Below are 16,473 nucleotides of genomic sequence, written 5' to 3'. Positions count from 1 at the left end.
CATTCTTTTTGAGAAAAAACGAGGTGGATGAGATTGAACAATACTTGGATAATGAAACCAATATCAGTCACTTCCTGCTGGTCTCTATATTTATCGCTTATCAAATCAGGATGTTATCTGTGAGTCGTATTAGACAATCATCTTAAACATCAGTTATGGTTAGTTAAGACCACTAAGGGCACTAAAAACCAGTTATAATATTAATCCAAAATGATATTTAAAATTTCATTGCAGTTTTGAAATCGGATTCTTTCTTTATAGTATTTCATTCTTGTAGGAACTGAAGACTCTTCTTTCAGCAGAGGGTTATCTTCTGACTGCTGCTGTGTCAGCAGGAAAAGCAACTATAGATACTGCCTACGATGTTCCTGGCATTGCAAGGTAAAGTATGTTTATCCAGTAATATCAGTATTTTTCGGACTTCTTAGTCTATTCTCACATTTGTATTAATTTATCATTAAAACACTACTTGTAGGTATTTGGATTTTATCAACGTCATGGCTTATGACTTCCATGGGTCTTGGGAGCCTTTCACTGGCCACAATGCCCCTCTCTATTCTAGTCCAGATGAGTCCTTGGACAATAAAATTCTTACTGTGGTAAGTTAATTTAATATCTGTTATTTTAAATTTCAAATTAATGTTTCTGTTTCAGCAAGATAATCTGTTTGTTATTATATTTGTTAATTTTCATATATATTTAAATAAATTTGAAAAAATATTATTATCATTATTAGCAAGAAATGAATGGAATTTATTCCAGTATACTGAATAAGAGCAGGGCACTTTAAAATAAAGAGTTTTTACTAATATATATGCATAAGTCTATTAAATCATTTATTAAAAATATAAGACGTCTCTAGAAATAATTTTTAATTTAGTAGCATTTATAACACAGATGATTTGACCTCAGCACTCATAAATAAACCATTTATTTATTCACATGAAGGATTGCAACTAAATAAACTCAACTGCAATACGTATCCTTATAGTCCTATAAGGACTGGCTTAAAGGGGCGAAGCAAGAATGCTTTTCATCTTTCACGCTATCTGTAGAGGACAGTATATGGATAACGTGTTATTGAGCTATTAAGGCTCTTATCTTGGTAGGAGGGTAACAACAACAGCCAAAACCGCAATTAAAATGCAATACGTATAGTCCTTATAAGGACTGGCTTAAAGGGGCGAAACAAGAATGCTTTTCATTTTCCCGTTATCTGTAGAGGACAGTGTAGGGATAAAGTGTTATTGAGCTATTAAGGCTCTGATCATGGCAGGAGGGTAACAGCAATAGCCGAACTTCAGTTAGAACTTCATTAGCTACAGTACTGCCATCCATTACCCTCCAAGGTATTGGATTCGCTCTTCTGCAATACGTATATTTTGTACGCAAATCTGAAATAGCATTAATCTTAATAAAATAAAAAGGTAGATAATATTTAAGACTAATTACTTAGCAAAAAATGAAAATATATAGTAAACTACTTAATTTATTATTATTTAATTTAACAATATTTATTTTTATAATAGTAGTTTTAATAGTAACGCTGGATGATGATAGATATTACTGATTTTATCGTTATTTAAAGGAATTAAAAATTAATAATGTGTCAGAAAGAATACGGGTTGTACAAATGTTTGAAAAACCTAAAGAATGCATGAATGCGTTTCCGATTAAAAAAGAAAAAAAAAAGCTTGTATCTCAGCAAACAAGCAAAAATTTGTTTTTACTAATTCGTTTTAATGTTTTATTCTTCCAGGATTTTGCTGTAAAGTATTGGATTGAAAATGGACTTCCGGCCGATAAACTTGTATTGGGCATGCCTTTATATGGAAGAAACTTTATGCTACAAAATGCCCAGAATAATGGGATAGGAGCCCCGTCGACTGGACCTGGTCCAGGTGGCATATTTACTGCACAAGCAGGAATGTTGGGATATAATGAAGTAACATTCATTTTACATATGCTTTTTTTTATTAATTCAAAGAAATATCTTAGAATACAAGGTGTATTCTATATTTTCATCTGTGAATTAAATTGAATTGTTTTTATTTCATTAGTAAATAATGTGTGTGTGTGTGTGTGTGTGTGTACACACACACATACATATACATAATTATACATAATTAGCATGAAAACGTTGTAGTTGTATTTAAAACTCTTCTTTCCTTTGTTGCATTGTTGGGAGAGAGTGCATGCTTGCAGCATCACGTGAACGCCAGTACATGATTACAGCTGAATGACTATCTGGGAGGTTGTAGCTTAAGTTATTATTTAGATGAACAGGATTGAAGATGATTTCTCTAGATTCCACGATTTTTCTCTCTAATTCATCATTGCAACGGAAGATGTTAGTAGATTTTTCCCAGCAGACTTTGTGACTTTGGTTTTCATCATTAGGATTAGCCGAGAAAAGGTTATGACTTGATAATGCAGTGACTTGCTGTCTCTTGTAAGTAATGTCCCTCATGTGTTCTTCCATACGCATTTCGACAGATTTGTCTGTCTGTCTACCCAAAATAAGGAATATCACAATCACACAATATTTTATATACACCAGGGTATTTGAGTTGATGATGATGACAAAGTTTTGGGTAGCTTATTAAGAAACGGATCTTTGGAAGTGGAGTGAACAAGGTTCTGATATTGTATTTTCTTAGAACTTTTTCATCCACGAAAAAAAAAAAAAAAAAAAAATATATATATATATATACAGGGTGTTCGGGATAAATTTGACATATTTATAATTAATTATATTTTTCCGTAAGTTACATGTATTAACACACACTTCTCTTCATTTAAAAGTTTGGACCCTTCTTCATTCATATACAAGATGTCAGAAAGGATGGATAGCTGGAACCCACCTGAATCATGGAAGAGAATAACTTGTATCATGATGATTCGTGCCCGCCATCAAAATAAGGATATTACGACTGCTGCCCAATGCTCCCTGAATACAGTAAAAACAATCAGGCATGAACTAGAGACTTGCAATGGTGACTACGAGGATGTAGCAAGAAGAAAGATCCCTAGCAGACGATCTGATTGCGTTCGTACAGCAGAATTCCTCGCAAATCTGCAGGAACAGGTGTTGAAGAACCCTGGCATTGGAATTCGGGCTTTGTTCGTGGAGTTGCTAACTGTAGTCAAGCCCTGGATAACAAGGGTAGCCAATGGTAGGCCGTATGTATGGCAGCAGGATTCGGCCCCTTGCCACACCTCTGGGAAAAGTCAAAAATGGTTGTCTGAAAATTTCTACGACTTCACCAGTCCAAAATATTTGGCCTCCAAACTCCCCAGACCTTAACCCCATGGATTATTTTGTATGGGGCGCAGTTGAAAAAGACAACAATCGCACTTCCAGTAATACAAAAGCCCAGTTAATGGATAAAATTAAAACAGTTTTTGCGGCCCTTCCCAGGGAGACTGTAGCATCAGCTTGTTCGAGGTTCCGAAGCAGAATTGAAGCTGTGATCGATGCTAATGGTGGTTATTTTGAGTAAATCTTGTTGATAGTATTGTAATTAACTCTGCCTGTAATGTTTTTTTGTCAATTCATTAAATTTAATAGATACAAAGAAGATTTTCTTTTTCCTTACGAAACTGTCAAATTTATCCCGAACACCCTGTATATATATATATATATATTCGACTTACTGGGGAGGGGGTCACCATAGTGACTCTAAGTTCAAAAAAGTTCCATGTTTTTGTCTCTAGAACAGGTTTCAGGAATATATAATTCTTAATCCACATATAGTACTAATGTACTATAGGCTGAGTTTGGGACCATCCAGTGGCCCGAAGGTTCCCGGATTAAAATCCTAACGAATCTCTCTGGAGTACCGTAGAGCGAGAAATCATATCCATGTAACCGGGACTGACGTCTAAGAAGAAGTTGGGGACAATGTCGCAAAAGGAATGGCTGCAATTTCATCCAGAATCTGGTGGAGTCAATGCCTTGGAGACTACAGGATGTTATTCGCACTACACCAACACTCTCTTAGGTAGGTTTTGATCTAATGCAGAACATCTTGCTCATATCAGGCATCTCTGACCACAAACAGTATGATGGTTTAAAGAAATTTGTTCAGTTGCTCAGCCCATGTCCGAGGTATTTGTGTGAGTCTAGTACAGAGGTGTATTTATTTATCAAGCTATCAGTTTACAGTCAGTTTACAGCTATCAGTTTACGGTCCACTCTTTGTTACACATGTGGCAGGATTAGTATTCTTACTAAATAGACAACATGGCTGTAACCCCAAATTAACGGAAATAATGTGACCTTGCTACTTCAGAAATTTCTAAGCAGTGAGATTAATCCACCCTTTTCGGCTAGGTAACTCGGTATAGTGTCCTCTCAAGTCATTCCCTAGACGCCAAGTTTTTCTATTAATGCCAAGAGTGGTGTCTATAGCCTTATAATTTCTTTCACAAATGATCTCTCACTGAACTCAATTTCTATCCATAATTTTTCCAGTCAGAGAATACTCCACTTCTCCTCCTCCTCCTCCTCTTCATGTGATAAATATTGGCAGTATTCAATCATTCCCAAGCTTCCGAAATTCCCATAACTAATGCCTTGAGGATAACTTCTTTAGACTTCTTACCAAACTACAATTTTATCTTCTTTGTCATAAGAAAGATTTCACTTCACCTTCTCTTATCTCTGATAATACTCAACTCACTAGACAAGATCAAGTTTTTATTTATTTATTTACTGATACTTTAGTCCTCCCTGGCGCAAGCATCTCACAACTTACCTCCTTTTTTGCTAGCGGCTTATATTACATTCTTACATTGGAGATGTACCAAAAATCTTTCTTATATGTTTAACACAGATAATTTGTTTCTTCCTTTCGCCTTTTCTAGAAGCACTAGAAACGTGCCTCTAGAAAAGTGGCTTCCATCATACTTCCACCAAAAAATCATTCATTCTTTCACCATCAGAACTATATAAAAACAGAATTAAAATCTAAGATTATTCTTGAAAATTGTATGAATTCTCTAAACATTTTGCAATTTATTTAGTAACATTAAAGTTGTACTTCTTTAGATTTTTTATCACAATTTAAAATGATGGTTAGCAGAATCAACTTATAGAAAACCGACACATTAGAGAATCGTTCACTCTATGGGGAATTCTAAAGGTGCCGTTCAATGATCAAAATGAAATCTAATAAGTAAAATTAGTCATGAAAAAGAATAACAAAGTGTTTGTTTTCCCCGACATTAAATAAATTCGGCAAGTCTCTGAATACAGTAATTAAATTAACTTATACGACATTGAAATTTTGTAGTTAAGACTGTACGACTGTTAACTTGTATGGCAAGATGGATGACAAATCCCTTGGATTTTCATCCCTTCATCGCTAAGGAGTTGATTAAATGAAGAAAAGATTATCGAGCACCTGACTCGCGCATTTTAGGGCCCTACGTGAGCGCTTGAACAGATGAACAGAGCTGCCTTCGGGCGCTTATGATTCCATCTGTCGTTCTCATTGTAGTTGGATGACTTTTGAATGAGTTGATTGGGGTGGATAGCCGCCTGAGAGAAGTATGTAGAGGCAGTCCCGCGAAGCAACGTGGGTATACCCGGTATGTTAACATCTCGATGGAGGAGAGCATTCCTGACAAACCACGAAGCATCGAAAATCATACAGAGACACTTGTTTTGAATCACGTGTAGTTTTTTGATGTTGCTGGGGGAAGTGTGACCCCAAGCCGGTGATCCATATGTTAAAGTGGGTTTGATGATTGATTTATAAATCCGTAGCTTGTTTTCAGGCATATACAATGTTAAGACTGAGGCAGTTGTCTAGTTGTATATCTAGATATTCGATTTTGGATTGCCATGGAATAGCTGCATTGAACAGCTTAATTTCTCCACAGTGAGATATTTTTCTTCTTGGAAAAAAAGTATGGCAGTGCTTTTGTCAGCAGTGACATCTGTCCTCCATTTCTTAACCATTTTTACAGGTTTGTTGCTGCGTTTTGTAAACGCTATGTAGCCAAGTGCGGCCTTAGAGATCTGTTCAAAATTGCCATATCGTCCGCGTAGCAAGTCATGGTGGTTGATGCCTTGCTTGAGATGTCTGCAATGTAGATATTGAAAAGCAGCAGGGATAGCAGCGAGCCTTGGGAGTACACCTGCAGTGATTCTTTTACCAGAGGATCTGAGTCCGCGCAACTTATCTTGGAATTTCCGATTTTTCAGATAAGAGTCGATGAGTGAGGTATAGTGGAATGTTAGCTGTAAATAAGGCCTTTGTGCCAAACCTTACCAAAGGCTTTTGCAACATCAAGAAAGATAGTTTCTGTATTTTGCCTCCAATTGAAACCTGTTGTTATAAACTCTATTCTGTGGACTTGTTGAGTTGTACTGTGTCCAGTATGAAATCCGAACTGCTCTTTCGGGATAAGACTATTTTTGTTGACCTCATCTTGCAGACGGTTGGGAATAATTTTTTCCGCAATTTTCCCAAGCATGACAAGAGGCTGATGGACCTATAATTTTGAAATAAGGGAACTGAGGTGTTTTCCCAGGCTTGTGAAAGAGGATTATGTCTGCTTGTTTCCATCGAGTGGGAAAATAATTGAATCTGAGCATTGCGTTTATTGAAATTAATTGAATATGAGCAAAGGTCCTGGGACCTTTTTATTGTTGAGTTTTTTGATGATAGAATAAACTTCCCTAGGCGAAGTATGACAAATATTTTCACGACTGTAGGGCTGACGGAACGCGCAGCGAACATGCCGATGAATTTTTTCGATGAAAAGCAAATCCGCATGCGTGTAGGTCGGACTACATTGTAGCTTCGGGGCGTCCGCGAAAGCTTCTACCTTTTCATCATCGCTGTAAGTTATGCCTCTTTCTCCGTGAATGGGTTGTATGTTGGAACGATCCGTGCGGAGAGCTTTAACCAATTTCCACAGCCAGTTATCCTCCGCTTTTAGGGAACACGGCTTCCTTTCCTACTGTTGGTTCCTGTGATCTTCGAGTGCATAGCGAATTACATTGGTTGTCCTATTTAGCTCTTGACGGTCCTGGGGAGATAATGTATTGTGATAACGGCGTCTGATTTTGTTTTTATTACGGATTATATTTAGAATTTCTCCCGGAAGCAGGTTGGCTTGAGCTGGGGTAGTAACTGTGGAGGCTGCTGCTGCCAACCAGCATGAATTGTATTTTCTAGATCATTGACTGCTGCCTCTACTTCTTCACAGAAGGAGATAGTTGGTATGGAGCCTATAAGAGTGCGGAGTGCGACTTTGAGTTTAGTGAAGCTTGTGCAGATCTGATTAGTGATGAGCTCAGGGTCCACCTCCTAGGCTTAGTAGTACTGGGTTGTAGTCAGAACTAAGATCGTTAATCACCTGTAGCTTGAATTGATGTGAGGTATTCCTGAAAATGGCTATATCCAGCACATCAGGTCTGCCTCGAGGTCCGTAGTACGTTGGTTCAACTGGACCTGCAATTACGATGTTTCTTTGCACAGCAAAGTTGTACAGAGTCATCCCATTATTATTCAGACTTTTACTGTTTCATAAAGGATGTTTTGAGTTGAGATCTCCCGCCACAGTTGTTGCTTCATTAGTATCGATTAGTATCGAGGAATTGAGAGAGATAGAGGAAGAGTGATCGGAGGGTAGGAGAAGTTTTCCAGGAGGGTTATAAACTGAGTATAGCTTTAGGGCTGCCTGCGTTATTGGTGTGGATTTCAATACTAGTTTCTTCCAGATTTGTTGTCGTGGTCTTCTTGATTTCGTTATAACGGATGTTTTTCTTGACAAAGATAGCTGTGCCACCACCTCTGGCATTGAGCCTGTCATTTCTGAGTAGTGAATAATATCGAAGTTTAGGGTTGTCGCAGGGCCGAAGATGCGCCTCACTAATTAAGAGAATACCAATTCTAAAGTGGTCTGCAAATTCTTGTAGATCCAGGAGTTTATTATTGATACCGTTATCATTCCAGAATGCAATCTGTATGGATTGCATTGAGATAGTCGGATTATCCATTAAGCACTAAGAATATCACTTGGGTATTTTTCAGGAATTTGTTTGTATCACTCTGGTTGGGGTTGGTTTTGCTGAAAGCAGTTAGCATCTCCCCTAAGGTAGCAACTAGAATAGCAGCAGACTTTTGATTGCTTGGAGTGGGTTCTGCCGGTTTTGTGCGCGAGGCAACCGCTTCGGAGTACGACCTGTGAGTGGTAGTCCGCAGAGGGTTTTTCTGCTGCAGGAGGTGTTGAACGCTTCTGTGATGTTGGAGATCCTGATTCTCTAGCTTTCAGCAGGTTAGCTGGATGGAGTGTGCAGCCGTTGTGGTTCGCGGGATGCAGACCGCCACAATTTGCTCACTTACAGGGGGTAATGCGTGGTTTAGAACATGTATGAGAGGGGTGTTTTTCTCCGCATTTTACGCATCTGCACTCGACTCTACAGAGCTTCTGCGTGTGCCCTTATTTCTGGCATTGGTGACATTGCCTTGCAGATGTTTTCCTTCTGTGTGGTTCAGTCTTTATCACTAGATTACAAACAGTCTTTAGATCATAGACTTCTCTCTGATCCTTGCTGATTTCCAGTAGAACCAGAGATATGGGACGTTTGTCTGCCCGATAAATTCGCGAGATTTTTATCGGCTCGAGGCCTTATAATTTTAGGTCAGTAGCTATCTCTTCTGATGTTATCGTTTCCACTAGACCTCTGATAACAACCTTTAAATTTTTTTCGCTCTTTATCTGAAATGTATGGTATGGAATTTCCAGTTCGTCCATGAGTTTAGTAAGTCAACGGTAGTCCGATGCTCCTTCAGATTGAATACGGACTCCTTCATCGGAGTTTTTAGCCGAAGTGAACTTAATTTCCGAATTCTTCATGACTTCCGCAACTATCGACCATTGCTCTTTAGCTCGTAGAATCACCGGTGGGACTCGCTCTTTGATCTGTGCCGCTGTGTCCATCGGTGATTCGGGTTCTACGGCTGGAGCCTCTTTCAGTCGTTTTTTTCTGCTGACTACCTGGTAGTCGTCAGGGTCTTCCAAGGACTGCGCGTCAACTGTTAAGGCTTTATCTCTGCTGCTGTCTTGAGAAGTACTGAGGAGAGAGGTCAGAGGGGTGATATCCCTCTGATTCAACTGCCGGGATATTATGCTCTACTCTTCCCCGCCATTTGGTATGTAGCAATATTCCGACTTTTCTGAATACTGTGAGCAGCTATTTAAAGTCTAGATCTTCGAACTGAAGGTCCATGTCTAGGCCTGACCTGTGGTTTTAATGGGGGAGGGGGGGTTGTATGGTTCAGGACTTGCCTTGTCCCTTCTTACCACCAAGTGTAGACTGGCAATAGAAATCTCCTTCTAGAAGCGGAAGACTACTGACGAGCACTAAGCAGGGAACAGGAGAGGGACTGGGAAAGATGCATTAAAATTTAAACTCTTACCTTGCACTAGGCAATACTGTGAGCAGCTATTTAAAGTCTAGATCTTCGAACTGAAGGTCCATGTCTAGGCCTGACCTGTGGTTTTAATGGGGGAGGGGGGGTTGTATGGTTCAGGACTTGCCTTGTCCCTTCTTACCACCAAGTGTAGACTGGCAATAGAAATCTCCTTCTAGAAGCGGAAGACTACTGACGAGCACTAAGCAGGGAACAGGAGAGGGACTGGGAAAGATGCATTAAAATTTAAACTCTTACCTTGCACTAGGCAAAGAACTTATCCTCACTCTATCACAAATCAATTCACCAATCAAGACTGTCCGAAAGAAACAAACACGATATTTATAAATTGCAGTTACAGGAAATAATATTCTTTCAGACAGCTGCTCCCTCTATGGAACAGTATTTTGATGACGTCATATAGACAAATAAAGGATTAGTAAAATATCTTTATTCGCACATTTTTCTTACAAAATATAATAATAAAAATGTGATATAAAATTATAAGAAGCGTTTTATTTTATTGAGAATGATCATGTTTCGTGTTTGACTGTAAATTATAAAATTTCAAATAAAAAAAATAGAACGAAACAATTATTAAAAATAAAATTATTAAGCTCCTCCATAGCAAAGATTGAAAAACAACTTCTATTGGAAAAGACCAAAGTTCGACTTTTGTCATTATTAGAAGAATTTAGTGAGCAAGTGGTCAAGGATTTCTCCTTGAGGTCGCCTATTGATATGTTTCTAAAAGAGTTAGGGGTTTTACTCGGTAGGAAGAACGTTCCAAAAAATACAGGTGGGTGGATTGAAAGAATATGATGAGAAGAAATATATATGTAATAAATAGAACGTGAAAGCTAAGTACTTAGAAATAAAATAATTTTTATGCTATAAATATTTAATTTTAATTTTAATATTAGTTGTAATTTATATTTCTTAGAATTTCTTAAATATTTAGAAATTTTCTTAGAAATATCTAAACACCTTTTTATTTTAAATAGAATTTATATATATAAATAAATTACATTAGAATAGCGACTAGTGGTGTTTTCAATGAAAATTATAATTTTTATCCATCTTTTTTACTGGTAATTGTGTTTTCAATCAACTGAAATTCAGTTTTAATCAAAATTTGTTTCGCATTAATTTATGTTAACGTTATGGTATGGTTATTATTAATCTGAGTTTTGTTTTTAGCGATATTCATTATCGCACTACCTGTTATTTATTAAATCATTTTGAATATAGAACAGTTAATATGATAAATTCTTCTTTATTCATATCTCCCTTAATCAAAATATTAATTTTACAAAACGAAAGAAGAGGAAACGAACACCGAAAATTTTTATACATAGATTGAATAGTTTAAAAAATAGGAAATCCTAACAAAACCGATGAAAAGAAAAGTGATCCTTCGTAGCTCTGTTGTTAACGACGAAGAGCTTTCGTTGGAAAGATTTGTCTAAGTAGAGAAGAATCCTTAAGGACTTTTTCAACTAAAGATAATTTAGCCGTCGTTATATGCAGAGCAGGCTTTTCTCTAAGAAAGTCGGGCTTTTCCTCCATTATAACAGTCAAACTGGCCTGTGAAAACGAAGTTATCAGACAAAAGTAATTTTGTAAGATAGATTTGTAGTTTGAAGTAGACGCATAAGAGTAGATTAGTGTACTACAGTCTGGTCACCCTACATTGATTGTTACAGCATGGATGACACCTGGGACTACATGGAAGTGGTAGAATTATATTAAATTATTCGCTTAGCGTACAACGGCTTCTCACCGATATGATAAACTCACTAAAGTGTAGTTTGGTTACCAGCTAAGAATATTCTCTTGCAAATTCCCGAGGTAAGACGAATGTTAACATTTTTCAAAACATAACTTTCCAATAATAACAATAATAATAAAAAGAGATTGTTTCTGACAAGCGAAACATACTTAAGCAAATTAATGATATTTGAATGAAGCTATTTTAGTCTCTTAATTTATCACATTTTGATTTTTTTCCAACTAGTCTTTTGGAAACATGAAGGCATGGGGAGATGATTTCCGCGAAAAAAATGATTTAGTACCAAAAGCCGCCAATAGGGGACATTTTGGGGACAGAGCCGAAAACAAGCGCATAATTACATTAAAGGCAGATAAAATGGAATAATAACATTTCGACGTAACTGGTAATTAGCTTACGGAATTAACAACGCATATAAAGCATATTAATTAAAGGCAACTTTAATGAATAACTTCTATATTTCGGCAACGTCAAGTCGCCATCTTCAGGAACATAAAGATATGGTATGTGCACGCAGGCACTAACAACAGCAAATGAGGAAGAAAGCAAGAAACTAATATTGTTCCTAAAGTCCTAATGGTGCCCTCTGGCGGGCTAATTTGGTGTTGTTTTGGCCGTTGGGCTGAAGTTCTCATAATGTAAGTCTCCCAAATTTGGAGTAGTTTCATGCACCCAAATTTGTTGAGGTTTAGAATGTTTTTTAGAGCTGCTGATGATTCTTTGAATAATCTTTCGTACTTAAACTTGCTGCGGTGTATTATTTTGGTTTTCTTCCAACGAATTCTATGGTGGGTATCTAAAGGCATGGTCTGCGAGCCCAGAGCGGCTGTACTGGTGGACCACCAGTACAGCCATTTCCCTTCCATTTCCATTCAAACATTTCCCTTCCTGTTGGAAGGTGGCGGATATAATTCCAACCCATAAGACCGGAAAAGACCCGCACCTGCCTCAAAAGTATCGGTCAATCAGCTCATATCAAACTTGGGTAAATTTGCAGATAACGTTATTCTCACCAGACTCCAAGTCTCCGTACACAAGTTAAACATTCTTCCTAAAGAGCAGTTTGGTTTCTTCCGTCAATTCCATAGTACCACACAACAGATACACAGACTAGTCGAATACATCCCCATTGGATAAAGTTGGCATCAATGCACTGTGGCTGTTTTCCTTGACATAGCCAGTGCATTTGATAAAATTTGGCATTTCGGATTACTGTATAAACTGATCTCAACTGGAATACCACTGGAAATGGTTCACCTAATTAAATCATACTTTTTTAACAGGCGTATGCAAATCAAAAGCAACGGTACAGTATCAGCACAGAAACGTATCTTGGCTGGAGTCCAACAAGAATCCTTACTAGCACCGATTCTGTTTTCCATATACATGTCTGATATCCCGCACAATCCATTGTCATCTATCATGGCCCTTTACGTGGATGATACAGCAATATTAGTCAGATCTCTACAGCCACATCTTGCCATCAAAAAACTGCAAGAAAACTTACTACTGATTGTAAAATGGTTTATCAAATGGAAACTACAAGTGAATCCCCAGAAAAGCATAGCCATGCTATTCACCAGCAAACCGATGCTTCCTAAAGGGAACATCTTCCTCTTTAACACAAAATACCGTCGCAAACAGAAGTCAAATACCTTGATGCACTACTGGATAGAAGCTAACTTTCAGCTGCCATACCAAGGCTCTCTGTGTAAAGGCATCAAAAAACATTGCTCAACTCTATCCTCTAATCAACAGAAACATAAGAATCAAACTACTTATCTACAATCTGATGGTTCGTCCTATACTCACTTACGCTTCTCCGGCTTGGAGCCATACCGCTGATACTAATATTCTCAAATTACAACGAGTGCAAATTAAATGTCTACGAATGATCCTAAACGCTCCATTGTTTGTAAAAAATGTGCAACTCCATCTGGACACAGATGCCCCCTGTATTTATACTTTCCTGCAAACTATAGCAACAAAGTTCTTTTCAAAAGCATCTGTACACCCCCAACAAACTGGTTCGACTAGCTGCAAATTACGAAGCAATGGATTACTTTAAACATAAAAAACCAAAAGCTATCTTAAACTCCAATTCTGATGTTTAATCTCTAAGCCCGTTCAGGGCGAGCAATTGGCTCATAAATTTTTCCATTCACTGTTTCCCTATCAGATAGCGGGGAGTATGAAATGCATTTTGCTTCATCCTTTATATCAGAAATGTTAATCGTTTACGTTGAATTATTATGATATAGTTATTACTTCATCAACGTTAGAATCATCATCAACTTTTGAGTTCAAAAGCCCTGATCATTTTTGAAAATACTTGCTGTTGGGCAAAGAAAATAACCGGAAACCATCTTGTTCTATAATTATAGAACAAGATGGTTTCCGATTATTTCCGGTTAAGGAAGACTGATTATAATCAGTTTTCCTCAGTAAAGAGTAGCATTGCTACTGCAACCGACCTATCTTCGGATTGACGCACCCAAAATAAATAAATAAATATTTTTTTATAATAATAAAGCTATATTGTGTTTATAATATCAGTAATGAAAATATAATACGAAATTTCTCGAGTTCTTGCTGACATCAGACATAGGCCTTTGGCCATTGGATGTTTTATTGATTAGTTCAACATAAGCCATTCTAAAAAAGTGATCCAGATAATTTTTAATATACATGAATGTTATCTGATTAACTGATTTAGACTTTGCCTTAATTATCATAAAATTCATAATATAATTATTTTGTATAATATAATGTTTTATTAAATTCATTCAAAATTACTTTAAAAGTTTCTTACTGTTAGAATAAACTTAAAATAGTTTAATACACCCTTTAGTTATTTGAAAGCTTATAGTTAATAAAAAAAAACTTTAAGGGTAATTAACTTTAATTTAACATTAAATTTAATTTAATGAATTGTTAAACGGAGGTTTACTAGATAAAAATAAAATAAAATAAATAAATAAATAAAATAAAATAATAAAATATTACTAAGACTTAGCAAGCCTAGATTCTGGTCTGAAATGGAGGTTTTGTTTTCTTTTTCATACAGATTTGTGTCATGCTGAAAGAGCAGAGTGGTTGGACCATCATAAAAAACGATGTTCATAATGTTCCATATACCTATAAATATCTCCAGTGGTTAAGCTACGATGATCCTATAAGTATTGCTAAGAAGGTAAGTCCTAGTGATTGAAAATGTGAACATTTTCCCACGACTCTTACCATTTTGGTTCACTTTGGTGAAAACTAACCACTTTACAAAGAATACAAAGAAAAATATATGTTTATAATAATAGATTTCGGATTATATGTTTTTTTTTTTTTTTTTGAACTACAACAATTGAAAACAATCCATAGTCGGTGATTATTATATCCTAGAACTGAACCTCCTGATCATTTACCCCTCTCCCTGATCACATGTCAAATTATTCGCGATCAGAATGGTTATAATGTCATAGTTGAACTTTTTTTAAATTTAGTTCCAGCATTAGTTCCCTCTGGATCAGGTCAGCAAGGTTTTTTATTCCTCCTCTTGAATAAACTCGGGTTTTAATACCGCAACGCAAAATAACCAATCGCAAAATACCATAATGTACTAGTTACAATGAGTGACACAAGATGGCGGCAATCACCTATCGTATTTTCATATACTGTAATCTTTTGTCTTTATGTCAGAGATCGGTAGACAACTTTTTTTTTTTCACAGACAAGTTAGGGCTAAAGGATGTCACTGATTCCCATTATCAAAGAAGTTGTTTGAGGGGGCACATTCCATTTTACACACGTACATATACATGAACAATCAAGACAACGTTCGTTGATGAGTTAAAGACATCGCTTATAAGACGCTATAAATTTAATCGTAAATATTATATTTTATAATTAATATATAAATTATTCTAAGCCTACTTTTATTTAATGATTTATCTTTCCAGCCTCATTTTATTTATTTGGATTTTTAAGGTTGTAATAATTAAAATAGTCACTTGTTTCCTTCAGGTGGAATATCTAAAGAAACTGAATCTCGCTGGTGCAATGGTGTGGTCTCTCGAGACAGATGATTTTAGAGGAAAGTGTTCTCTTGGTCGCTATCCATTGTTGACAACCATCAATAATCAGCTGAACGAGGAAAATGTGAAGCCGGTTATTTCTACTCCAGATGTAGAATCTCCCAAGCCATCACCTACCACAATAAGATTTACCGAATCTTCAGCACCGATTCGTTCCACTGTAGATGATAATACGGATTTTCCGTGTTCCAAAGAGGGATATTTCCCCAATCCTTACGAATGTAAGAAGTTTTACCATTGTGAAAAAATGCTAACAGGAGGGTTCAAAGTCCGACATTATCGTTGTGCCCAGGGAACTGCATTTGATGAGCGAATAGGGGTGTGTACGTTTACTGAAAATGTTCCCACTTGCTCCAAAGACAATTGAAGCAGCCATATTACCATAACTGAAGATTATTTCAGTCGAAAGGAATTTTTGTAAATCAACGTTTAAAACAATCTGTCGAAAATTACCTGCGTTATTCATAATGTTAAATCAACAACTGAACCATTCGTATATTGTGTACGTTGAGTTTTAAATAAAAAAAAAAATCTTTCTCATTGACTTATATATCTTTAGTGACACAAAATTCATTACTCTCTTTATTTGAACCAATAAAAAATTAGAAGAATAAAATAAAAATAAGAGAAATGAAAGAACTATTTTTATCCTGTAAACAATAGCAAAAAATACAGATATCTGAGTTATTCTTGAAATTTAGGATGTAAGACGATAAATTATAGATTCCCTACTGCATGGTACTTCATTTCATTTAGTCGAACATGCTGGTTCAACTAAATAATGGCATTCCATACTTCAGAATGGTTTCGTTTTTTAAGTACATCCTAAGTAAGTTCATGCAGCTACTAGTAAATCATATATGTTGACCTCACTGACTAAATATTAGTTCTTTAAATATTTTTGATTTTTAAATTTATGTCGTTTCGTATAGTATAAGTTTCTTTGTTGTCAGTTTTATCTCGTGCTTCTGAAGAGGTCACTTTCTCAAAACGAAGACTTTTATTAAATAATATTTATAATATTTCACTTGTTTGTTATCTATCCATTATAATTAAGCTGAATAAGTTACTTTATTTATAAAAGTCATTCACGATCACTTCGATTTAAATCGTTTCATTGCTCATGCAGATCCGAATTGAAAATTTAGAATAAACTAAC

At 36.3% G+C, this 16,473-nt stretch overlaps 1 protein-coding gene across 2 annotated transcripts in view; it reads left to right on the top strand.

Moving 5' to 3' along the window:
• LOC150105824 (chitinase-3-like protein 1) overlaps positions 1–15,858 on the top strand; it is a 28,309-nt gene extending 12,451 nt beyond the window's left edge. For both annotated transcript variants that reach the window (XM_090394363.1, XM_090394364.1), the window contains exons 5-9: positions 278–381; positions 476–599; positions 1,760–1,945; positions 14,294–14,419; positions 15,244–15,858. In XM_090394363.1, the coding sequence (XP_090250489.1) occupies positions 278–381; positions 476–599; positions 1,760–1,945; positions 14,294–14,419; positions 15,244–15,681 (978 nt within the window). In that variant the 3' untranslated portion in view covers positions 15,682–15,858. The remainder of the gene's footprint in view (positions 1–277; positions 382–475; positions 600–1,759; positions 1,946–14,293; positions 14,420–15,243) is intronic.
• Positions 15,859–16,473: the final 615 nt, after the last annotated feature.

The sequence above is a fragment of the Typopeltis vanoorti genome, chromosome 6, assembly GCF_054136105.1.
Source record: "Typopeltis vanoorti isolate ZY-2024b chromosome 6, IOZ_Tvanoo_1.0, whole genome shotgun sequence".
Taxonomy (NCBI): domain Eukaryota; kingdom Metazoa; phylum Arthropoda; class Arachnida; order Uropygi; family Thelyphonidae; genus Typopeltis; species Typopeltis vanoorti.
The sequence above is the reverse complement of the archived record's forward strand: the minus strand, read 5'-3'. Positions and strand labels throughout refer to the sequence as shown.